We start from the raw sequence: 27,491 nt of genomic DNA on the forward strand, positions 1-27,491 counted from the left end.
CGCACATTCGCACAGTCAAATGAAGACTGTAGCTTAACCCAATGGCTTATCAATGGTGTAAGTTTGGTGGAGACACCACCTGTTTGTCCAAACAAGGCAAGACTAGAGAATAGTTGAGTAAACCTGTTTAAAAACAGTGATTTACATTTTAAAATTCCATTTAGTGCTGATTCTGGTGCAGAATTGACCAAATTTAAGAGATGTTTTCAGCTTGAGAAATCGGCCTGCGACTAAACTGCAGGTTAAAAATAACTTTCTCAAACTTACCTTTGTAGGTTCTGGTGCAGCAGCAGAAGAGCAGAGCTTTCTACCGCATTCAGGCGACAAGGATGATGATCGGTGCTGGAAACATTCTAAAGAAACACGCAGCAGATCAGGCCCGTAAAGTGGTCAGCAGTGGGGAACCTCGAGAGCAGGAGGACGACCCTCATGTTACAAGAATAGACTTTGAACCTGCCCTCTACCAATGCTTTGAAAACTGTGGGTCCTTAAAGCTGACTGTGCAAAGGCATGGAGGAGATGCCGGGTGTACTGTTAAGGTGAGTTTAAAGTAAAATACTCTTTAGTTTATTCATTTTACTAGGGAAATGGATACTTCTAAACTTTTATTCTCTGACTATTAAATGATGCAAATTATGGAACAGAATTTTTGGCTTGTTTATTTAATGAGAACAAGGATCTTTGAATTTTTTAAATGTTTATTCATGCAAAACTCCAGGTGGATTATCGCACAGAAGATGGCACAGCCAATGCTGGTTCTGACTATGAATTTGCTGAGGGCACACTCATCTTCAAACCTGGCGAGAACCTTAAAGAGCTAACCGTCGGCATTATTGATGATGACATATTTGAGGAAGATGAATACTTCTATGTCCGCCTGAGCAATCCCCGTATAGTTGGGTGGGCTGATGGACATCCTATTGCTTTGGAGACTGGTGCACCTGCCCCTAGCGCAGCCCTTGGTGAGGCCCACACGGCGACCGTGACGATCTACGATGACGACCACGCAGGAATTTTTACATTTGAGAACGAATCGGTGCGAGTTAGCGAAAGCATCGGCATCATGCAGGTGAAGGTCCAGAGGACATCAGGAGCACGTGGTCTGGTGGCGGTACCGTACCATACAGTGGATGGGACAGCTTGCGGAGGGGATGACTATGAGGGAGTGTCTGGAAAATTGGAGTTCCAGAACGACGAGACAATGTAAGTGGTTTCTGTCAGCCAATGTGCTTGTGTGTTTAAGAATGTGTGTCTCTGTGTTAGTGCCTTTATTTAGCTCTTTCTGTCAGGACATTGTACCGCATGAGTGACCCTTCACTGTGAAAATTATTTTAGGCACATAGTTAAAAAATGTGTCGCAAATTACTAGTTGAGAACCACTGATCTAGGGAGTTTCTTTGCAGCATGGGTTAGGATATTTGAATTTTCTTCGCTATCAGATAAAATTTTGTTCTCTTTGTTCTCATTTTGTTTTAAAGACAATCTACAGACACGTTTCGAAGATTAAAAAAAAAAAAAAAAAAAGCAAACTATTATGATCCTAATCTAACCTGAAGTTGTATGAAGTTCTTCGCAGGCCAATACTGATGTGTATTAATTTTTATGATATTAAAGTATTCTCCCAGTTTAGTATGCAGAGACATTTATAAGTAAGCTATTTGTAGATTTCCCAAGTGCTATAAACACTGTCTGTACTACTTTAAATGTTGTTCTATTAATTGGAGTATATTTACATGCACTTTAAAAGTAGATTTCAACCCGACTGCAACACTAAAAAAGTCATGTAAATGCTTTAGTTCAACTGAAATTCAACAGTCCATTTTATATTAAGTGAAGTTGTACTAATTGTGCTGGTACGCAAGAAAAAGTTAGGGAGTACGCTAGGGATTAAAATATAGAAATAAAATATGCTGCATACCGGCCCACTTCTAGAACTGGCTATATCCAGTCTAATTTTTTTTTTTTGAAGAATGTTGGGAACATATAGGTTTGGCAGTTTGATATGCCTCAAGCTTATTGCACAAAATAGCAGGTGAAAGGCAGTGTTACTCTAAAAAAGTAATTCATTGCTAGCTAATTACATCTTCTATAGTGTAATTAGATTACTGTATTACTAATAAGTATTGCATAACTTTTTTTAAACGTATGAATAATTACTTTCTAAATCCCATATCAACCTCAACTAGTTGAACTATACAAGGATAGACAGAAAACCGCACTTTTGATTCTTTCAAATAAACAATATACAATAGCAAAAATGTATTCTTGAACTGACCAAAGTGTGTAAGGGGAGATGGTTACATTAAAACATACATTTTAACATAAAATGTTGATGTTAAATCCACTATTGTTTTATATACAATTGTTTTTATAGTCTATACGGTATTTAATGCAATTACATCAGAAGTAGCTGCAATTAAACAAATCCCTTTAAAAGTAATCCCTTACTTTTATTTTTTCATGGGAAAGTAATTAATTTACAGTTATTAGACTTAATTACTTAACTTAATTTTAGACTTAAAAACTTAATTACACCCAACACTGGTGAAAGGGAAATTGAAGTGTTCAGGTGGTTGTGAGGTGACCTGTTTCTGTGGCTCAATTTAACCTTAAGGTAATGCTGGTAAATTACTTGCCGTGGATTATGGTTGGCTTCATATTGAGAAAGCTTGCGATAATGTGTGATGCAGTTTCAACTGTGCCTGTACATAACATTTGTGTCATTCAAGCCTGTTACCACAGGTAACAGCGATAGTCCCTGGCTGATCATAATATGATGCTGCTATTACATTAAATTGAACCATATTAATCTTCCACTATTAATAAAAGGCTATAGCTGGTGGTCTTTTATTGATCTATCGGTAAAACAAGCTTCATGAAAGCTTTTTTATGTCTAATGCTTCATGTCCCGGTCTATAGTTAATCTGACATCATTTAATAGTCTGGATACTTTTAATACAAAGACCAGAAATGCTTTGGGATGTTTTTTGAGATCAGTTATGAACATGCGCTGGTTCATTCTTGGTCTCTGGAGCCTGGAGCTTAACATAAATACAACTGTGATAGTTCCTCAGTCCCAGAAGCAAACTTTTTTTTAATAGATAATATAAAATATATTTTTGGGGGGTTATGGCGGTTAGCCCTGGTCTGAATTTAAAGAGATCAGACAGAGGACAAGGCAAATGGCTTGTATCATTTTTGTTACAGTTGGTCTCTGCTGATTTATTATCCAATAAGCCTTCACAACAGGGGCACACGGCAAGCAGACCTACAGCAAAATGAAACTGAAAACCCAGCCACAAAATGAAATACACACACACACTCACACATCAGGGGGTCTCTAATAGACAGAGAAGGGCTGGAGACAATCAGAAATATTGCGTAGATATGCTATCCTCTCGCATCTCTGCTTCCCTGGCACCTGTCTCACTCTCTCTCCTTTCTTTCAGTCCACAATCCTCCCTCTTCTCCTTTTCAATTCAAGTCACTCTTACTCTCATTCCCGCTGGAAAAACCAGGTCATACCAGCTTAACCCTCATGTTCTGTTGAGATTGATTTGTGTAAAAATAATGATAAAATAACCTCTTATTTTCCCTTTAATAAGTTCAATAAGTTCATCTGACCTTTCAAACCCCAATAGACGGACATTATTGAAACTGTATCTCTCTATTTAACCATAAAGTAGGCATATGGTATTTTGATAAATGTCACTTGTTGTCATGGGAGCATAATTTGACCTAAGCAAAAACACGTACTAGAAAAATAAAATAAAATAAATTAAAATAGCCAACTGATATGAGCATGTACGTCGTTCAGAGAATCAGATGATATGAACATTCATTGCATTATGTAATGGCCATACTGTATCTGGGGTCTCTGAATATAAATAATGTAACATTCTTAAAGGAAAACGGTGTTTAGAAGTCTCATTAAGAAAAATCATGTTCATGAACCTAAAACTTGAGGGACATTTCACCATAAACTGAAAATTCTGCCATCTTATGTTGATCCAAACCCATTAGTTTTGATGAAGATATTCTATTGAAACCGGAGAGATTTCTGTCCCTCCATTGAAAGGTTCATAAGATCAGGTCTTATTGGTTTCATTTTTGGGTGAACTAACCCTTTAATAATGTTTAACAAGATGTTAAAATGGCTATAAAACAGAACATGATGGTTTTTGGGACACCATTTTTCCCTCCTTGTCCTTTCTCTTTATTTCCCCATTTTTCTTTGTTTCTCCACATTTCTGTGAACAAATGAGCTCTTTGAATGCCATTTTTTCAGTACTGTTATTCAATTTAAATGTAATTTCTTCAGTTTCGTAACCTTTCTCAGTTTGTTCTCCCAGCCTTTCATTTATCCTTCATTACTCACTTAATTCATAATCATTGTTTTATTTACAACTTGAAAGAGATTCGAGTAAATTACATTCTCAGTCTTTCTACTTCAAAATTCACGTTACTTCAACGTGTTATTTACTTTTGTAATTTTTTTGTAAAACTTACTAGCAATTTCTGAGTGAATATTATTTCAAAGTAAATCCTACACCGATATTTTTCAGTATAATATAAAATATGTGTAAGTGTCTGTGTGTGAGAGAGGTGGGTAGGTTATTATTCGTCTGGCCCCAGTGGAGCTCTGCAGCACCCTGAGCTTGACATAGACATAGAGACCAGTGGACGGGTGAAGAGGTGGCAACACACCATAAGTGAAATACAGAGAAGACACTGATGAGATGAAGACAGGCAAGGAGGTCTGGAGGATTAGTTTGTATTTGTCTGAATGTGTCTTTGCCTGTTACCTTCATGCTACGATATATATCGAGGGCTGTGCCTTGATGTCATTCCATCGCTTTCACCCTGATTTATTGCTCATATTTCATGAAGGATTTATGAGGTGCTGAGAAGCGCTCTCACATACGCATGCTCACATATGAACTGTCTCGCCATCCTGTCTCTTTGTATTCCTATCATTTTACGCTCAATCTGTCTTTATAGTAAGATTTTCCTTTGCTGTGTTTGCACAGATTCCATATTTCAGGCACACAATTTAATTCTGTCCTTTCAATTCTCAATTTCAAATCTTTTGTTTTCTTAGCTGACTTTTTCTAATTCGTCCCCTCTATGTTTCTTGTCATACCAAATGTTCTTTTGCCTCTCTCTCGTGACATGGGATTCTGCATTAGGCCTGTCCCTAGGGTGACCCAGAATACTGTGAGCACTAGATATGTGTTCCAAGTGGACCACAGCATGAAATCGCTCATCTTAGAGTTTGTGTGCAAAGTAAAAGTAGATCACTTCTCGGATTCATGCGTTTCTGTACAGGCAAATTTAGACATTTAAAAATCTGCTCACCATTTACACTTTTGTTTACACTTTCTGCCAATACTTTAAACTACAGAAACTCAGTATACAGAAAGTAAAATAGATATTATTTATTAAGAGACAAAACAACACATTTAAGGGATAGTTTACTCTAAATGAAAATTCTGTCATATGTCAATAAATAAACGGCAGTAGTTAAGTCAAGTACATATAACGTGCACTATATTCCAAGTCGTTTAAAGTCATACGGTAGCTTTGTGTGAAGAAAATAATATTTCAGATAACGGCAACACTTGACAACAGATGACACCTTTGGATCTATCATTGTGTGCAAGTGATCATTGTGTCTGCTTAAATGAATACATGATGTTTACTAAAAAATAACTTGTATTATCTTATAGCTGTACTGTATGTAACTGCTATGGACTATATGGACATTACTTTGACAAACTCATTTCTTGACTGATATAACAGAATACTTCCTGATTGTAACTTTGAAACATATTTTCTGTGAAGCTGTTGTGAAACAATATGTATTGAAAAAAGTATTTCCAATGTACCTCTCAAATCGTATTTGTGCAATTTTTAATATGCATACGTTTGAAACGCATTCATGAAGCACATTCTCCACCACTGATTTCAAACTTAGCTTGACTTGTCTGAACATGACTTTGAACATTAACTAAATTTGAGAGCTGCGGCTGAACAGATTTTCATTGAATAATAACTTACATTTTGGTTTGTGAATACCAATATTTTGCATTACTTCAGAAGACTTTAAGGGGGCATTTCATGAGAATCTAAATTTTCCCATTTATAAGTGCTATAATCGGGTCCCCGGTGCAACTACCAACCCAGAAAATGTGAAAAAGGACATCCCAGTAACTTTGTTTTGGTAAGCCTTTGTCGCAAGCACGTGAAAAAACGAGCCGCTCAGATTTCCCTCCCCTTCTGAGGTAGGAAGGGGATCTTATTATAATATTACTGCCTCTTAATCTACACGTTTCCACCCACGGCACCGCTATTTTGGTTCGCAAGCGGCAACGTTGAACAAGACCCTTGTTTGTATTTGACAGTTTAAACACAACAAAAACTGTGAAAGAGAAGTTACTCACGAGACTGTGTGCGTGTGCTTCAGATGAGTGCGCTCAGAAAACTATCCATTAGAAGTTTAAACCAATATAGGTTTAAAACACGTGGAAATAATACACTTTAATGATGAAAGAAGAACTATGCTATCCGTAAGAGTGATCTCTATAGATGATAATCAAAACTAAGCAGATTACTTGTTAGTTGTAGCCTGGATGCCAGCCGAACTTAGCCCCGCCCACAACATTTTTACTCGGGCAGTTCGGTCTGGAATTGATCGGTAGAGAAGTAATTATGCCCGAACAGAAACTGTTCGGACCAATGAAATTGTCAGGGCGGGCTTTAGACGATGATGGACAGATGATAAACAGTAACGTAATCATCCACGTCATCAAAAGCAGCTTGGGTTGAGTTTGTTCTAATCCTAAACGGAGAACTTGTTCGTATATGCATTCACCTTTACTATTTCTCTCAGAAATGATGATCGTGTTGGTAAGTACTCTGTGTATCCTTACATTATTTTTTTTACAACACCGGCAAAGATCGTACACTAATCTTGTTCTTCTAACGTTAGGCTACTTATTCCAGCGTGCGTGCAGACAGGGTTGCCAAGTTTTTACAACAAAACCCGCCCAATTGCTAACGTTCCTCAAAACTAGCCAAAAACAAGCCCAATAGCTTTCCAGGGGGGGTTCTCCGGGAAAAAAAAGGCATTTGGGGGGTAAAATATGTGTTATTTTGGCAGGGCTGGCAGCTAAAAATCGCATTCCTGGGTTTGTATATCACATAATTGGGGTCGCTTCAACCCGCGGACATGGCAACACAGTGCAGTTGAGTTCTGTTGACATTTGACAACTAACGTTGTGCGTCGCTCCGTTGCTCTGATTGGTTGTAGGTCTATCCAATTGAGATCTTTCCTGGTTCGGTTGAAACACGCCCCATAATCACAGCCCAACGGAGCGGTCTCAGCCTGACGTCGTCATACTCAATTCTAGTCAGAATATGAGTCTATGTTAGTTGCCTATTTGTCAGAGAATCCGATTGAGGCAGGAACTGTGTGGAGAGGGGGCGGCACGCAGCAGCTCATTTGCATTTAAAGGCACATGCACATGTTCTTGACTGTAGTCAGAAATGGGAATTTACAACATCACTGTAAGCTTATACAGGTTGATTGAACTTAAAAAATTTATGGAAACTCGTTGCCCTAAAAAAGTTAATTTTGTCTTGTTGAAAAAACAAAACATTTCCAGTTTAATGTACTTAAGATTTCAACAGCATTTAATTAAAAACTTTTAGTTAATTGAACTAACAAACTAACTTAAATTTTAGGTCACCATGATGCAGATGAGTGTTCGTTTTAGTTGGGCTCTTGCCGCAATGCATGCTGGGACCCATGGGGGAGTTTTGATTGGTGGTACCCAGCATGCACTGCAGCATGAAGCTTTTCATTGTCACCATTGTTGAGATTCATACGCAGATTCTTGATGTCTGCATGTGTTTAAGTAATGCCGTAGATTTAAACCTTTTGAGCACTACATGGTTTTAAAATCTTGAATATTATTCAATTACCATAACAGTGCTGGATCTCGTGTTATAGAATAACATTAATAACATCACGTAAACACAAAATTGATAACACATTACCTCTATAAACAGAACATTTTAGTGTGATTGAGATTAGTGATTCAGCTTCTACATGATGATGTCATTATCATCAATACAGTAAGTCAAAGTCACCTGATCACATTTTCTCTTTGGCTTGTCTTGGCATAACTAAAGTGTTTTTTTAAACACACAGTTAAAGCAGCCAAAGAAAAGAAAAAACTAATGTTAAAGAGCCAAGGGTCAACTAAAACAAACACTTATCTCCATCATGGTCAGACAGAAATAAAGCCAGTCTGGTTAGTGATGTGTGAAGCTGGTAATGCTGTTGGTGGAGTTGTTTAATCCTCCTCTGCTGAGATCTTCAGAGATTTAATGTCTTCTTTTATCTTCTGTTGATTTATTTAGTTATTTCAAAATGAAAACCTTAAACAAAATAAATTGTTTAAATAAAGTCAACAGTATCGTAAAATAATTTTTTGAGTGTAAACACAGCCTAAACTTACATTTTGTTTTACTGGCTAACTGTTATACATCTAATTTATTAGGGATTAATAATGTATTAGCTGTTTGAGACCAAAATGTAAAGTTACAAGGCCTATACTGAAGCAAACGTTGATAAAAATGCGTGCAGCTGCATCCATGCCTGACTTCAGTTCAAAGAGCCAATCAGCATCTTCCTTGTATTGCGTTGTATTGACAACCGACTAAAATAGGCTTCTTTAAGTACATTTAATCTAAACAATTAAATAGAATGAAAAAAATCATGCAAATCGTACAACAAACGAAAAACATTTAGTCATTGAACAAATCTGTTGGAGTTTATGTTTATTGTACCTAAATAATTTGAATTAAAACAATTTCAGGGATAACAGTGATGGCTTTATTAAATGATCTGTGAGGTATTTTTAGCTGAATCTTCACAGACACATTCTGGGGACACCTGAGACTTAAATTACATCTTGTAAAAATGGGCATAATAGGTCCCCTTAAAAAAAAAAAAAAGAAGCCATATAGTCATATGGACCGCTTTTGTACTTTCATGGTGCTCTTTGTCATTTTTAGAGCTTGACAGCCTAGTCTGTCATACAAGTTTGGAATGATGATGGTGAGTAAATGATGACAGAATTTTCCTTTTGGGGGAACTATCCATTTAATCTCCGATTTCATGTGAACATTCACAGATTTTTTTGTCAACTCTGTATCTTTGAACAATCTGCAGTTCCAAACATCTACTCTCAGATCTCTTTTAAGTTTCTTTTATTATTTACTCTATTCCTCCAGTGATGTTTCAGAATGCTCTGGGTTTTACATGAATGCAGCCTTGGGCTTGCCAGGGCAACCTCGTAACTTTGGGTAAATATAACAAAGAAAGACAGAAGAGAAAAACAGTCTCAACTCACTCTCAATGTCTGTCTCTCAGTGTCAGGTCAGGTATCTCTGAGTATGTGTGTGCATGTGAAAAAGAGAGTATCGAATGCAAACTTGAACTGCTTAATGGAAAGTCATCATTGAAAATAATATAATAATAACAACACTAATTGTTATAAACAAAACATTGGCATGCATAGAGTGACATACATAGACTAGATGCACACTTGTTGCAAAGTAATGAAAATATACTATAATGTAAATTTTAGCTGTATAATTGTCTACATACTGCTTCTTAATATGTGTGTGTGTGTGTGTGTGTGTGTGTGTGTGTGTGTGTGTGTGTGTGTGTGTGTGTGTGTGTGTGTGTGTGTGTGTGTGTGTGTGTGTGTGTGTGTGTGTGTGTGTGTGTGTGTGTGTGTGTGTGTGTGTGTGTGTGTGTGTGTGTGTGTGTGTGTGTGTGTGTGTGTGTGTGTGTGTGTGTGTGTGTGTGTGTGTGTGTGTGTGTGTGTGTGTATTCATCTTTACTGCAATAGAGCCTTATCATCAGTGTGCCTGCCATGTCACTAATTTTAACATGGGTGTATCCTGCCCTAACCTCATTCTACCACCAGCTATCTACATGTAAAACCACATTACTGGAAAAATACAGAGGTCTGCTGCTTTTCCTCCAGTTGTGCTCTGAAGATAGTTGGGATTTAGATGCAGAAGCTGTAATTGCCTTAACCTGAAAGAAAATTTGTATTTCTAGTTTGTAATTTAGGAACCTTGCAAGAGGGCTGCATAGCATAATAATATGTGAGCATGAGTGTGTGTGTGATTGATATAGCCAGAGAAACAGTAAAAAGGACTGACTTATGAAAAAGTGTCATAAGCTTCTTGAATTTTGCAGAGTAATTCATTCTTCACTTCAAGGTGCTATGTAAGATAACCTGCGTACTGCAGAAAGCCACAGTGCCCTTACTGTTACGGCTGTGCTATAATCTATAATCTTTAAAGGGATAGTTCACTCAACAATAAAAATTAACCCTAAAAAGTCTACTCTATCATATTTGATAATCAAATATTCGATTGAAAACCTCTAAATTATCAACATGATCAAAACTTTGCTGAAAAACATGTAAAAATGTATATTAAATGCCTTCTGTCGTCTTATTGATAGTTTATACTTCTTTTTTTTTAGAAAGCCTTTTAATGTAATTCTAAAACTATCCACATTTCATGCGTCATGTGTCCATGTGTCTTTTTGCTGTGGAATCTTTACATATTATATAGTGAATGTAAGAATAACTTTTTAAAATTTTTAGTAATATTTCAAGATGACCTACTGGACTGAAACAATTTACATGTTGTTTAGGAACGTTTGGTTATTGCATTGCAAGTAGTCTGCTATACTGGTAGAAACATATCATTGATTTACATACAAGCCATCAAAATGTCATACATTTTGGCAATATAAATATCAGCAATATAAATATCATCACATTAAACAGTAAGAAAACTAACTAAAACAGACATAAACTAAACTTTTTCTTGATGATTTTCTGTCAACTATGAGCATATTCGAGCAAAGTGTTAATAACATACATAGTTATGTACAGCTATAGTGTATGTCACAGCAACGAGTGGAAACTTTAACAGATAATGTCGCAGAGCGATGCTTGCTAGATTTAGCTTTAAGCATGTGCGTGTCAGATATTGTTATCTACTCATTTGTTCTGGGCCATTTCGCAGGGATCCTCCCGGCATGCCAAGGCCCTAGGCGACTGGCTGCTTCACCTATAGCTGCCCCGGCCTGCATATATCCACATACACTCATCTGCACACTTACACACTATGGAGCTCTTTAATTAGAGGGCAGATGTCCAGGCAGAGGGAGACTGCAGGCCTGTTGTCCAAGTCATGATTAGAGCCTTCACAGCTGCCTCAGTGCTCTCTTGGGCCCCTGGAGCCTAGGTGGAGGGCAAAGGCCTTCTCCCCAACTCAGCATCTCTTATTATGCATGACCAGCACACATGCCAGTAAAGTCCTCTGCTGCATTAGGTGTATGAGTAGAAATGTTATATAATACACTAAAACTATGATTGGGCTGTTTTGAAATGCATCTAAATTAAAGTGCATAGTGATTTGATTCATTGTGATGGAACCAAGACATCCACGGCCCGTTGCCATAGCGGTGAGTCTTGTGCCAATTTGTTAAAATAAATGCAAAAGCTAATTTGGTTTAGGCTATGTTGAGACGGAAACAGAAAAAGCATTTAGATATATAGGCCAATAATGGTGAAGTATGCTTTGAATATGAAAAGAAATGCATCCAGTTGGAGAGGTCTTTCTTTCTCTCACTCTTTGTCTTTCATCACTGTTTTGTCTTTAACACAATGGGCCCTATTTTAACGATCTGAGCGCATGGTCTGAAGCGCATGGCGCAGGTGCACTAAGGGCGTGTCCGAATCCACTTTTGCTAGTTTTACGATGGAAAAAATGGTCAGCTGGACAGGCACATGGTCCAAAAGGGTTGTACCTAGTCTCTTAATGAGTCATGGGTGTGTTTTGGGTGTAACGTCCAATAAACCAATCACCAACCAATCAGAGTCTCATCTCCCATTCCTTTAAAAGCCAGTTGCGCTTGCACCATGGCGGATTCGCTATTTACATGGTGGAATTTGCCAGCGGAAAGACTGATCGCTCCACCAGAGAGGAATCCTTTTATTTTAAATATTTAAACATGTTTGTGTGCTGCTGCATGTCCCTGTTTGTGCTATAGGTGCATATTACTAACGTGTCCATTAAATAACACAAAAAATACTAGCTTTTGACTTTAGACCAGGTTTTTGTTGGTCTATGGCGCAGTTGTTTTCAGTTTTCGCGCCAACAATGTGCCTGAACACACCTCATTTTCATACCAGCACGCCCATGGGCGAACAGATAGGTGCGAGTGCATTTGCTATTTAAACAACGTGGCACTGGACGTGAAAATGATAACTGAGTCAGGCTGAAACTAGCAAAGAACACTTTTGTTGCGCCTGGCGTCGCATTGGGCCAGGTGCATGATAGGGCCCAAAGACACACAAACTGATCATACAATGAAAGTCAATAGGTTTTTAAAAGATATTAATAATGTTATTCAGAATTATAGTAAAGACTTTTATAATATTTAATTAATCAAACAATTCTGAAGAAAATGTATCACGGTTTTGCATAAATATTAAGTAGCACAATTCAATATTATTAAGTAATCAGAAATGTAACTTGAGCACTAGATCAGCACCATTTTCACAGACTATGATGACGTGTTTCCAGTTAACGTATAGCAAATTGCCAATTTTTTCTTTTCTTTAAAAAAATAAAAAAACAATATGCATGTACATATATACCACTATACTTTGTGGTATATCTTGCCATTAAATAACAGAAAACTAGTTAATGCTGCTGCATGAGTAAGGCCAATTCCCACCACACCGACAGACGCAGACCAAGGCGGACAATCACTAGATTACAGTACGTCCCTTCTCAGACTTTCCATGACCCAACAAAGGAAGATTGAACATGTTCAATTTGCATTTCCATCGGCGTACTGGAGACCAAACAACTGCAACAGATGCTGACAGGGGTAACAACGTGTCTGTTGCTGTCTGTCAGCATCTGCCGGTGCAATGTGAATTGGGCTTTAATAATACAACAGCTGAGAGTGATGGCAAAAATATACATTTACATTTATGCATTTAGCAGACGCTTTTATCCAAAGCGACTTACAACTTGGGGGTACAATAAGCGATTGGTCGTGAAGAGTCGAGTGAGCGCAACAAGTGCTTGAAATACTTAGTCCGTGTACATTTCTCAGTGTAGCACAGGCTAGAGTAGGGAGGGAAAGAGGAGGAGAAAGAGGAAAGGAAAGTGTTTTTTTTTTGTTTTTTGTTTTTTTTGTTTTTTATGTCCAATGTGTATATATATATATATATATATATATATATATATATATATATATATATATATATATATATATATATATATATATATATATATATATATATATATATATATATATATATATATATATATATATATATATATATATATATATATATATATATATATATATATATATATATATATATATATATATATATATATATATATATATATATTTATATATTTTTCTTTTCTTTTCAGTCCAATGTAATCAATCTCTTGATATTTGTTTCTCTTTTATTAAGTCAGAAATGATATTATTTTTCTTTTGCTAATGGGAAAAATGGGACGCAAAAATTATATTTGTTGTAGTTTCCGATTACCACTATTGAAGTATACTGTCAGGATTATGTTATGTTATGTTTGTGTTTGCCTTAGTTCCTGTTCTTGTTTACTATTAGTTGCTATGGTTACTTGTTGATTGTTTGATTTATTTCACCTTTTTCTCATTTAGTTTCCTTCTCCTCAAGCCTGTATACATAGAGCTCCGGAGGTCACGTGACCCATTCTGTTTACGACGCCATTTTAGCAGGCAAGATCAGCCGGCGCCAGCATGAGTTTCAAGGCAACGGAGTTCACTGCGCAATTTAATTCAAAAGACATAGACTTTTACATAGCAAAACTTAAAGGGATAGTTCACCCCCCAAAAAATTAGCCCATAATTTACTCACCCCCAAGTCATCCTAGGTTTATATGACATTCTTCAGTTATATTACAAAAGTCCAGGCTAATCCAAGCATTAGAACAATGATTCATAGTTGCTCTGTTTTTGAAGTCCATAAAAAGTGCATCTGTCCGTCAAATAACGTGCTCCACGTGGCTCCGGGGTGTTAATAAGGCCTTCTGAAGCGAATCAATGTGTTTGTGTAAGAAAAATATTCATATTTATAACTTTATCAAGTAAACTTTCAACCGACCGCATTCCATGGAAAAGTGTTGAATGTTGAAAGTGAAACTCAAGATGCGTACGTGACGTCATGAAGAACCTATCCTGGTCTTTCGATCGGCAGGGTAACTTTGAACAATTTTTCCATAAATTGAACAGGGAAGGCGGTCGGTCGAAAGTTTACTTGATAAAGTTTTAAATATGGATATTTTTCTTACACAAACGCATCGATTCGCTTCAGAAGGCCTTTATTAACACCCCGGAGCCACGTGGAGCAGTTATTTGATGGGCAGATGCACTTTTTATGGACTTCAAAAACAGAGCAACTATGAATCCAATTCTAATGCTTGGATTAGCCTGGACTTTTGTAATATAACTCAGATTTTATTCGTCTAAAAGAAGAATGTCATATACACCTAGGATGACTTGAGGGTGAGTAAATTATTGGCTAATTTTCATTTTTGGGTGAACTAGGCCTATCCCTTTAATATATTAAACATAACAGATACCTATAATGCCCCCGGGGTGCTTTTCACGTATATCGATAAAGGAACGGATAGCTTTCCAGTCAGGACATCTGTTGCACCAGCGGTGCGTAAGTTACAACTAGCCTAGTTTGGACGTAAATGGGCACTAAGTTACAACTTGTGCACTCCTAAATATTTTTGCGTTGCACCATTAAACTTAGTTGAAGCCAAAATCTACGTATAAACTAAATATTTACGAAAGCCTCCCTGATCAGGAGTAACATTAACAGATAGAATAGCAGGCAGACTGAACTGCATCAATAAGCTCTTGTTTTACATGACAGACTTTGGGTGCGTCACAATCAGCTCCCTAGTTCACTAGTCAGGCCACTGATCAGGGAGTCAGCCCATTGCCTTATGTCCTGATCAGTGCCCTAACTACTGAACCAGGGAGCTGATTGAGACGCACCCTTCAATTCTTTACACGTATATGATAATGCTGACATATAGGCCTACATGCGCTTACATTTTAAGAGAGAAAACATGTGAATGGATTAACTTTATATGCTGTTAACACGAACCCATCCAAAACAGCGCGCCGCTGTGTGCATCTGTTCCATAGGTCCGTGTTGTGAATGATAAATAAAATCAGTCATAATCAATAAATGTAATTTCTTATTTTTTGTGTCAGTATTTATTTATTGATCCTTAATTTTGTTTCAAATAGCCTTTCTTGATGTTATTTATATATAAAAGCACTTATGTTATTCACGATTAAGTATCGTATTTAATGGGAACGTATTTTTATCATTAGTTACGTGAGGCAAAATTTGTAAAGAATAAGGAATAAACTGAAACTTACTGTGATAAAACAATTTCCCATTTGCTTTCCCCTGCCTGTTCTAACATCCTGGCGCACATCAGCTGTCCATCATGTTGAAATAGTAAGGTTTAAACAGTCCGGTTTTAAATTATTTTATAGATACCAATGCAACAGCCGCTCTAGCGCCCCCCTGGTTGCCTGCCAAAATGGCGGAGTTTAGGCTGCGTGACATCAACCTCTGGAGCTCTATACTCCTGTGTTTCAGTTTCTCATTGTCTTTCTTGTTTACGTTTGCATGGTGTGGATAGCTTTTTTCTTGTTTTGGAAAGTACCATGAGCAGGGACGCCGAACGCAAGCATGCTATTTGTCGGAGTGCTACCTACAAGGCTATCGGTTCTGACAGGTTAAACCTAATTAAAATATATTACACTCCTGTGTTATTAAACACCAACTCAATCTCTGCTTCACTGTCTCTCTGTAATTACAAGCGGGATCAGACCTGTGGTGGTCAATCTAAAGCTCAGTCAGTGGTCTATAGCAAATACTTTTCTCTCTTCTCTTTATTTCTTTCGGCTTTCTTTTTCTGCTCATTCACACACTGAAATTAGATCGACATTCTTGTACTTCGAGATAAAACAACGCAGCAAATGTTCAGTTATCAAGGGAAGATTTCATTCCTTGCTTAAAACAAAGCTTTTAGCACTGTGCGTATATCACACCCACTTAAGATGCAGCCAATAAGGCGACATTACAGTGGCTTCCCAGAATGCAGAGCATTAATGTGTCAGGGTTTGGTGAGGGATGAGGCGAGGACTCATTACTGCAGATAAATGGGCTTTTTATTTAATAAAAAATAAAACAAAAACTACCCCGAGGGGATGGACTTGACTTGACTTGACTGAGAGGGAACATTCAATGGTAAGCATATGATGACGATCTGGCACAGTACTGCAAACACAAGGGCTAAATCCGAAATCCCCCCCTACATCCTTAAATAGGGCACTATTTGAGAGGACATCCATTTGTAGTGTCCAAATTTGCTCACTTGTTTTCATTCACTCCTTCAAGTGAACTGTATTAGTGGACTAAAGTAGGGAATAGTGATTGAGGGTTTAGGGGGCGATTTTGAAATCAGCCAAGGAAAATAAATAGGGAGCAAACAAGGCAGGTAACGAGGGAGGACAGGTGTGGAAAATGAACCAATAATCTGGAAACAAGATGGGCGGGGTAAGACAATAGACTGGAGAGCACATGGCACAAGGAAACATACATGACAAGCCATGTGCTCACACCAAACATGACAAAAACACGAGCACATGGCCAGCAAACACAATCATTTGTTCCATGTGCTCAAACAAGAGAGCTAATAAAGAACATGCTGCTAATAAGAACACTCATAAGCCACGTGTTCACACAAAATATGATATGAAAGCATGCTCATTCTGTGTACTCACAACAGAAGACAAACACACGGTGCATGAATGTCCAAATCCTGACGCAGAACCAAAACCAAACTAGACAGAAGTGCCGGGATCCGAACATCACCCTCCGTACACAAGACTACTCACAGGGACAGAGGAAGGCTCTGCCCAAAGGAGCTCGGAACTGCACGCTCAACAAGACTAGACGATAGCAGTGTCAGAGTGCCTGTTACCAACCCAAGAATAAACAGACTGAAGTGACAGAACCCTGACATGATGTTCCTTCAACACCTCTGGTTGTTGATCTTGGATTGTTTGGTTCTTAAAAAAAGCTCATCCTGGACTTGCTGTCATAGCAACAGATCCATAAGCTTAAACCTGCTCGGGAGCAGGCTTATTTTATGAAAACAGGATTAGATTACATCTTTTGAAGCGGCATTGATACTCAAAATCTGTCCCAGCCACTGCTACTTTATTACAAGAGTTCCTTACCGAACCAGGGGGCGATAATAATTTAAAATAATAATAATAACATAAAAAAGTATTTTAAAATAATATTATAATGTTGTTTAGTCTATAGCTGTCTTGCCGCCAGCCAATCGCTGCATTGCTGATTGTGGTTTTGAGTATCGATGCATCTGCCCTCTTCAGGGAACATGAGAACATGCAGTTATCTCAGACATCTTAATCCAGGGGCCGTATTCACAAAACATTTTATCTTAGCACTAAGAGTTCTCCTAAATAGCAGTAAAAGTTCTTAGTTACAAGTTTTCTCTTAAAACCTATACACAAAGCTGTCTATGTTGCTTTATTCAAATAAAGGTTTTAAATTGTAGGCTAAGTGTCACTAATTAAACTAGTATATGTTCAGCTAATTTTCAGCCTCTTTACATGTCTGCATCTCGAGAGATTGTTTATAAAACATAATTTGTCGCTTGAATTCTGCAAAGTTCGGGATATACATTTACCATGTATTAAGCGAGGTACAAAGAACTGACCCCTGATCTCATCTCTTTTGTATTATGGCTTTTTGAAGTCTTATCTCCCCCTCATCCTGAGCATTTATTATCTCTAACCTGGACATTTGTTAGCTGGATTTATGTTTGCATATATTTTGATTTAGGATTAGTCTCATTACTCTGTTTGCTTTGTTTTTCATTTTGAGCGGGTTTGTAATTATGCAACAAAACTTGGAACCTACGCTCTGTTTAGCTTTGCTCTGTTTGAGTTTAGATGATGCCCTAACCGTAGTTAGTTTTCCCCCCATTTACTGTTTGTCATCTAAATCCTACACTTCTAAATTGGAAGTGGCTTAATTAGCACTGCAGAGACAAGTAGTTGAGGCGTTCCCTGACGATTAACTTGAAGTGACAGTGTGTGCTTGTGTGTGCTGTTCTATGTTTAAAGGAGATGTCAGACCGAAGTAGACATGGGAAGAGGAGCAACAATGAGAGAGAACACAGAGTGAGATAACATAAATTGAAAGAAAAGAAAACACTCTCTGCTGAATTTAGTTATTTATTAGTAAGTACCAGTCAAAATGTTTAAGGAAGAGATGCTGAATAAATGTTTTGAGGTGATTTGGAGGAAGATTGTAATGCAGAGATACAGTCTATGAAAGACAACAGACTGAAAAAAAGTTGGTAGATAATATATTTCAGAGTAAATATTACAGTGGAAGTTCATAAAAATATAAAATGATGACCTTTATTTCAGTGGAACACAGAAGGATACATTTTGAATAAAGTTCATACTACTCCTATTCAACAAAAGTACGAGGACAAATGCACCATAACATTAAATGCAAAGCTATAACACATTTGTGTTAAGAACAGACAGAAATATATGTTATTCAATCATAATCAACCCAATATAGCTTAAAATATTCATAGCTGATGAAATTTCACAAAATGCTACCGCAAAAACTAAGATACTAAACTTCTCTGTGTTTGTGTGTGTGTGTGTGTGTGTGTGTGTGTGTGTGTATTTCTCAATAAAGTTTGTGTTATTATTCACAAACATACACAGTATAAAGATTAATCATAAATAAATAGTCAAAAACAAAGAAATAATTAAGAGATTAAATTAAGATGCTTTTTCTTGTCAGTAATGTTGCTTGATTTATATTATAATTTAAATAAACAGTAGCAGATTTAACAGGCTACATTTACAATTCAAGGCCTAATGCACAGATCTGTCATTTGTTTCCCACCGACTTACATTTACTAAAGACAAACCAACAGTCCATTCATGCATCACTGCTTGTTCTATAGGGTCGCAGGGATGCTGGAGCCTATCCCATTGTCTTTGGCCGTAGGCTGGGAAACACCCTGAACTGGCCCAAACCAATGGTGTTTACATTATTATCTTACCAAAATGGACAATTCAACATGCATGCAGCCACATTAGCACAAGGGGCATACAAGTGTGTGAATGCAGCCGCCTGTCAGTCAAACAGTGTGTTTTGGTCGAATTGTGCCAGGACTTTAGCCTAGAAATCTAGACACACCCTAGCGGCAGCAAATCTAATTTGCAGCCAGGGTAGTCTAGCAACTCTCCGTTGGCGTGCGAGCTGGAAAAACCAATCTTTGGTCAGGCCAATCACATCGTGTATTGAGTCGGGCGGTGAGCGGGCTTAAGAATCAGCAGAGCAGTTCCGCGTGCTACTTGTAAACAAAGAATCTGGCGAACAGCGGTCTTTTGAATCAGCTTTGGCCGCAACTCTGGAAGACTTGGAGTTAAGCTTTTCTTTGAGAAAAGAACAAAGAACGGCACTGAAGTCATTCATAAGAAAGGAAGATGTGTTCAGAGTTTTGCCGACCGGATACGGCAAAAGTTTAATCTATCAACTAGCTCCGCTTCACCTTCTTTGCTCTGGTTGGTTGTAGCGCTATCCTATTGCGTGCAGAGGGAATTTGAAAGACAACCGTTTATCCCACCCCTCGGATTGAGCCCTGCAAATGGTGTGTTCCCAGACCCAACATCTTGATGTGGGTCTGGCTTGTCAGGCTACCAGGACTTGGTAATACCAATACTGTAGAAAGTTTGTTATAGAAGTACCAGTACTTTTGAATTGAGTACTGAAAATTGGCCAGGCGCGCCACGCCATATTTGACATCACTCAACACCAAATGCCAATGGTTGTCATGTCTTAGACTTAAGATAAAACAGAAAGAGAAAAACACATAGAGACGTGCAGGAAAACAGCTGCTAGTGCCAAACTTTGGCTCCATGAGCTGCCATCTTTCTAGAAGATGTTGACAGACTGGCAGCAGCAGGCATGTCATCTCATTAAACCTCATCCAATCACACGGTCACCTTCAACTTCTGAAAAGTGCCAATGGTCCTCTGAGGCACAGGGTGGGTAATGAGTTATGTTCAAAGTAAGCTAAATAGGTAATGCTGGCAGGAAAGAAGAGGATAAAGACTGATGTGAGGATGTTAAAACATACATGAGAGGAGAAAAAAGAACCGGGTATGATAGATGCCAAATGAGTGAGTGGAAAACTAATTTTTAATGAAAAAGGAGTTTGCTGCTATCGAGGCCAGTTCATCTTTTTCTCTTTGTTTCTTATGCTCTGGGTTTGGAATAAGCAAGATTTTTCAATTTCCACATAGACTGTCTGAGATGTCGAAAGAGTCACACCATCTGTCACTGTTTATGTGTGTGAGAAAGAAAGAGTTGTGATTATGTGATTATCAAACCTGTTAAAGCTTTCGCAGGTTTGATTTGATAGGAAGATGAAAAGAACAAAAGAGAGAATGAGAGAGAATTTCTGTTGTTACTTAAGGAAAGATAATTCAAGTCAGTCCTCAATCTCACTATAGAGCTTTCGGACAGGATTAGTTTTCAAAATTACGTTTGAGTTACATTTATTTGAGCAAATCTTTGATTTCAGGTAATAATTCAGATTGGATCTCTGTAGTTTTTAGGAGTGTTTGGATCTTAGTGTTACTGAAGGTCATGTTCTCTAGACATGTGCATAATGAAACTCTCTGAAAAAAAAAAACATTATATAAGTTATATGAACATTATGTAAATAATTAAAAGGAGGAGATTATTCCTATTTTTTATTCTAATTTTTGAATTCCTAGTTTTAATTCTTTTTTATGTCACATGGAATGCCAGCAGTACTGTATTTACACTTTATTTTGCACAGAAAGCTGGAAAAAGGTCTTAATGTATGATGAAAGTGCACCAGTGTAACATTAAATGTGTCCTTAGTTATGTTGTTCGACCAAGGTCAGAATAAATGAGAAAATGTGAAAAATAAAATATCACACGGTAAAAATATCCTGTTAAATTTACAATAACAAAATCTGCCTGCTGTGGTTTGCAAGAAATTCACTGTAAAAACAATCTGTGACATTGTTTCTGGTATTTCAGGATGGCATATTGGTGTCTGTAGTTTTTTCCCCCCAACTTTTTCATAGGTGATTTAAAAAAGCCACATGATAAATCCGAGTTCATTATAAGTGGCATGTCTATAAAATTGTCAATACTCCGATAGAAACAAATATACAGTATAGTGACAGCTTCAGTGTAACACTAAAATAAATAAATAACATAAATTGTAACACAAAACACCCTAATGTTACTTGTTACAAAAAGAAGAAGAAACAGAAATATGTACAGTATATAATATACAACCATGTTTCGTGTTGGGACTTATAGGAATGTCCTTTTTACTGTTTTTCACTGGAAATTCAGAGACACTATACAGTATATAATAATTCATAGTTTTAGTTGCAAAAAAACTAATTTGACAATATTTTACAATCAAATTATTCATAATGTGATGTTAAAACAATTTCCCCCAACAGTTTTCCTCCAATATCTGATATTTTTGATGCTGCCCTGCTGCACGCGCCGCTCTGTTTGTTTTTAGGATGTCAAAAGTTTAAAAGTAAATTTTTTGGTTGGAATGCCTAAAATGCCGGTCTAACAGTTCTACGTGTAGACTCTATCGTTGTCACTGAAGACTTGTAGCGCACAATCTCAAATATCTAAACCAATGGAAAAAAAATCTCTGTAAATAAAACAGTGAGGCAAATGGAGAATGGTAATACTGTTTCTCAAGGGCCAGAATTGAATAATATTTTACATAATCTCCATAAAGGGATGTTTTTGTGAAGCATTGTGTGAACAGGGTGCCCATGATCATTTTAAAGAAAGAAGTGTTTTACATCATATTCACACAATGTGATAAAACTGTGAGACATTTGAAAAGAAAATACTGATACTGATACTCATTGATTTTTGCCAGCCATGGCTTATTTCTGTATCGTATCTGCTGTATCTCATCTTCTCTGTATCTTCTCTGCGTCTCAGCTGGTTATATCACTCCTCTCATCCCAGCACTCAAAGATGTGTCGTTTCCTCACTGTCTTCTCTCTTTCCTCATTGAAGGATCAAACAATGTATATGTCATCCCACTCATCCCAGCATTCAAAGGTGGCAATGGCATACTGGCGGCCATTAGAGGTGGCAAAGGAAATGTTTGGTGTCCATCTTGCCGTTTAGCCTGCCGTTTATCAATGCCCTTGGGGACAGATGACTTGACTTGTGAGCCTGTGGAGTTGCTTTACTGCCTTCTTTCTTTCCTTTGACCAGCTTTCCAGCTTCATCAAAGAACAGCATATGTCATCCCACTCGTCCTAGTGTTCACAGCAGGCTTTACTGTTACTAAAGGTATTTTGCAGTGCGAACATCACATCTGACTGGCTCTCCAGCTTTACATTATTAAACAACTCGGTTGTCTCTTTCCAGCCATTATTCCATGCAATCCAGTCAACATCCTCATCCCAAATAACAGTAGCTTGAGTAGACCGTAGACTGGCTTCATCAGACCTGGAGACTCTGCTGGCAAAGAGAAAATACTTCTTTTGCAATAGTTGGTACCCACAGTTCTCTTTGATTCACTGTGTGCTTGGCAGATTGGTGGATCAGCCTTCTAAAGCTCCTCAGCTCCTTAATTTTTCTCACTGGGGTTGGCTTCTCCTCCTGTCACCATTCTATTATTTCGTCCCACTTGTTCCACAACATCCAAGTTCATTACCCTGTTGAAAATAAACAACAGCATATGCTGCTTAGGTATGTTTTGAATCATGGCAGCTGTTTTGAGCTGGTTTATGCTGGTCCTTAGTTGGTCACGAGCTGGTTTAAGCTGGTCCTGAGCTGTTCCAAGCTTTTCATTCACATCTCATGTACTTTAATTCATAGCAGCCAAATATGAGAATATTAGTCTATAAAATAAGACAATAATATAAATTGTTTTGTGTGTAATTTCAAAATGTAAGTCATAGTACCCCAAACTTGACCATTGGAACACAACAAAATGTGAATCTTCTTCTCATGAGCTTGCATTTCCAGTCTCCAGCAATCGCATGCGTGAATGGAAGTGAATGAAACGAAAAGTGTAGTGTGACCCAAACATCCAAAGCGTGGACACAGAAACACCTTCAGGGTATGAGTGCTGAATTGAGATCTTTTTGGCAGATTATTGTGCTTGAACTAGTGTTTAGGATTTTTTAAATGGCTGATTTATAACTTTCTGGAAAATATAAATTAAGCCCTAGATACGTTACCATGGGAAGTTTTACCAGTGCGGATTTTTCTCACCTGGTTTATGAATGTACATACAGGATTTGTTTGGCATTTGATGGTCACATTGATTTGACTGATGCCCCTGCAGATATGTTTCAGAACATCACCACATGGAAAAGACATTGAAGCATTCTGTCATCGCCTCATCTCAGAGTTAAAAATCTAAATCTGGTTGAAGATGGAAATACATTTGGACATCTTTTCCCAGCAATGCAGATGTTTTGCTCCATATTAGTCCAAAACATTAGTGGAACAGTCCATAGCTACAGTTTCATGAAGTCTAAAGTGTAGGGGTGTGCATAATTTGGCGTCTTCTCACTGCAGGGTTAGTGTAGGTAAAAGGCTGTAAATTGAAACCTGCATGAACAATTATCATTATATAAGCGCCAGACTGCTCCAGAGAAACTGTACCTGTAATAAGTGCATTTGTATGTTGCTTCCAATTATTAGTAAATTGCAGTATTTTAGTGATTATTGTCGTTCTAAGTGTTATCACTTTGTCTAAGGATTTATCATTTATAACTCTTTGTTTGGAAATGGATGAGACTATGTGGGTGTATTATTGTAGTAATTTGACTAATAATCCAATTTCCTCCACGCCCTCAAATAAATCATCTGTTAATCGTCATCAGTATATTTGCTGTTGCTGTCTTCTTTCTCCTCTATGTTGAGCGTAGAATCATTCAGACAAAGACAAAGGCGTCTATCTCCACAAGACAGATGAAGAAAAACAGTGTGTGAGGGCAAATGTAGAGAGTACAAACCTGTGTCTGTAGAGCAATTTATATAATGCTCTCTGTTCGGCCCACTGCCAGACATAATATGCTCCTGTCTGTTGCATGCCTAATTCCAGAAGACATATCCACCCTTGTTAAAGGGCTACACAATCTCATCTATCCTTTGCCAGACACTTCTAGAAGCAACACTAGAAGGTAGAATCTGAAAATTCTCTCATGTTTCACCTCTGTTTAGATCTCTACATTAAAAATCACTTGTTTTAAATACTACATTTAGGCAACACATCAAAATGTAGCACAAGGGTTCTCAACGCTGGCCCTAGAGATCCACTTTCCTGCAGAGTTTAGCTCCAACCCTGCCCATACTCACCTGCCTGTAACTTTCTAGTAAATCCACTTCAAGGCAAGCCTCCAAGGTTAGCAAAAAAAAAAAAAAAAAGGCTTAACGCTGTGGTGTGCAGGGAAGGAGACCAGAGGCAGTTTTTTAATGGATTTCAATGGAGGAGAGGCTTAACTACATTGAATAAACTGATTTTAGGGGTAAACAACTGATAATTTAACGAATTGTCAGCCTATCAGCTAATCTTTATCACAGTAAAATGCTGTTTTATAAAATAAGTCACAGACAATGTTGCAACAGGAAGGATTCTGTTTACATCACTTCTCATTCATATGGTATCCGCAAACAGTGACTGACCGTCGCACAATTTTGACAGAAATTAAATGATGTCAAGGCTGTAATGTGATTGGTTATCAAGGCTCACGTGATTCAAGTTGGCCGACCATTACGCTTCCTCAAATGGTAGAGTCACGGACCCTCGTATCTCCCAAAAATAAGACCATCTCTGGCCATGTCTCAATTTGCGTTCTTAAGTGATCTTGTGTCTGTGTGTTCTCGTTCTACGTCATCATCAACTGTTGAAGTTTAATTCTAATACTCAAGAATGCAAGTACAGAGGAAGCATGAAAGTACCCAGATGTGTTCTTGATATCGAGGATGCATCGAGAGTCGAACCATTATAAATCCCAAAGACGCTGCGGCCGGTTGACGTACAGAGGCCTGTAAGCTTTAAACTTCGTTCTCCCTTAAGCTCGCAAATAAATGACGGCTCATGAATTTGTCTGTTTGTTTTGCTTAATTTTTATAAAGTGATAAAGACCTGAAGAAAGCCTGAGGCACGTACTGGAAATATTCTTATTATGACTACTATTATTAAATATCATTATTAAAACTTGCAAAAACAAAAAAATGTAAATACATTTTACTATGGTTTATTGTGCGTGCAGATTATTTTTTTTAAGCTAAATCAAGTTTATAAGACTTGTTTATTCTTTCTATATAATTAAGATGTGTGGAACATATCCATGTTTGTGCATTAATGTCTATAATGTTTTCTGTAGGTGCAAAACTTTTAGGAAACTTATCCAAGATGTACAGTAGGCTACTCAATATTGGTCAGCCATATCCAACATGAAGAATCAGTGAATGAAACTGACCACAAACACCATTAACTTAAGTAAATTTAAGGCCATAATCAGCAATATGTGTTTACACAAATAACTTTATTTGCATGTTTCATTATATAACAATGAGCTGTTATAAATGCAATGCATAGTGACATAATTGTGTGATGATGCAAGGAACCAATGAATCAGGGTTTTTGTTTTTGTTTTTTTTACCAGTTAATTGAAACAAACTGAACCGGTTTCTGGAAATGAATCAGACTTTACATCACTAGTACATACACATTATTTTATTTCATTTTTGATACTTTTTGGCTTGTAGCAGACATACTGACAGAATCATGCCTTTGTCTTATAAAGCTAGTTCCTCAAATGCTAGTTCCTCAACATTAGCGCAATGTTCAGAGACTCTGCCTGGGCCAGCCATAAGCTGCTTGTCATTGTTCTTTAATTAGAAAGCTGTTATCCAGGGAGTGCCAGATAGAAAAACATGTGCATGACAGCAGAAAACTGTTAAATTATGACTGAATGCTACAGCCTAAATCTACACTGTTGACACCTTTTGATCAATAACTCCACCCAAGATGCGTCACCTTTCATCATGAGGGAGGAGAGCGCATGTGTGTGTGTGTGTGTGTGTGTGTGTGTGTGTGGCTGCTCCGAGCAGTTCTGCCCTGGTTTCAGTGTCTTGTGTGTGTGTGTGTGTGTGTGTGTGTGTGTGTGTGTGTGTGTGTGTGTGTGTGTGTGTGTGTGTGTGTTTAGAGAGGGGAGCAGGTGGTGAAATTTGGAGAACATGACCGACTCATAAATGATGAATATCTCGGTCCCATTGCCCTGCCTGGATGCATCACAGCTATGATATATAAAGCTGCACGACCTCGCGTCTCACTCTCAAGCACACGTTGTTTTTTGCTGAACAAACAGATGCTTAAGACAGTGTGGGTGCTTCTAGGACAATGACCTAAACCCATCTGTGCTTAAAGGGGTACTTCACTTCTGAAGTAATGGGCTTTCAATAAAACCTGGCTGCCTATACAGTAGAAAGTTGAAAAAAAATTGTAATCGGTGCTACCTGACTAGAGAAAACAGAGAAAAACTTCAGCACCTATAATGCACTGGGCATGTTGCCAACCAAGGCCACTCCCACCAGTCTGCTCTGAATACACTTACCAGAGTCAAATAATGCTTGCTTTAGTATGAGATGCTTAGAAAACTATTCATAATGGTTCCTGGGTGCAAGAACTCAGAGTAAATGTTTTCGATCTCCAGTGAAGGATGACCATGAACACAGTGTTATAGGCTTAACGGAGGGGAAAAACTGAAAGAAACTGCTGCCCTTTCAGTTCCACCCAACCCCCAGAAGCAAACCGTTGCATCCTGGTCAGAAATCTGTTTCCATAATGTTCCATTTTTACCATAATGCTGTTTATGGAGTAGGCATAGTACAATACAATTTTCAGTGATAAACCTACCCTTACAAAAACTGTTTTGTTAACCTTCTGTCGATCCGACTGTACGTGAGCGGAGATACAAACATGTGGAAGTATAATCTGTAGTTTTAACGAAAGCCCTGGAGCTGTCAAAAGTTGGACTTTTGTTGACAAGTATAAAGTATGTGAATTTCTCAGTAACACTAACACGGATAATGAGTAAACATTAATTTACATATACTACAGACATTGTAGCAATACAAAGCGGGTTGAAAAACAGAACGACCACTTTTTTG

General features: G+C 37.7%; 1 protein-coding gene across 1 annotated transcript in view; it reads left to right on the plus strand.

Annotated features, from left to right (window-relative positions):
• slc8a4b (solute carrier family 8 member 4b) overlaps window positions 1–27,491 on the plus strand; it is a 96,561-nt gene that overhangs the window by 47,961 nt on the left and 21,109 nt on the right. Inside the window, exons 4-5 of the mRNA XM_079811110.1 lie at window positions 276–539; window positions 719–1,203. Of these exons, the coding sequence (XP_079667236.1) occupies window positions 276–539; window positions 719–1,203 (749 nt within the window). The remainder of the gene's footprint in view (window positions 1–275; window positions 540–718; window positions 1,204–27,491) is intronic.

This window comes from Gobio gobio (assembly GCF_949357685.1).
Source record: "Gobio gobio genome assembly, chromosome: 2".
Classification (NCBI taxonomy): domain Eukaryota; kingdom Metazoa; phylum Chordata; class Actinopteri; order Cypriniformes; family Gobionidae; genus Gobio; species Gobio gobio.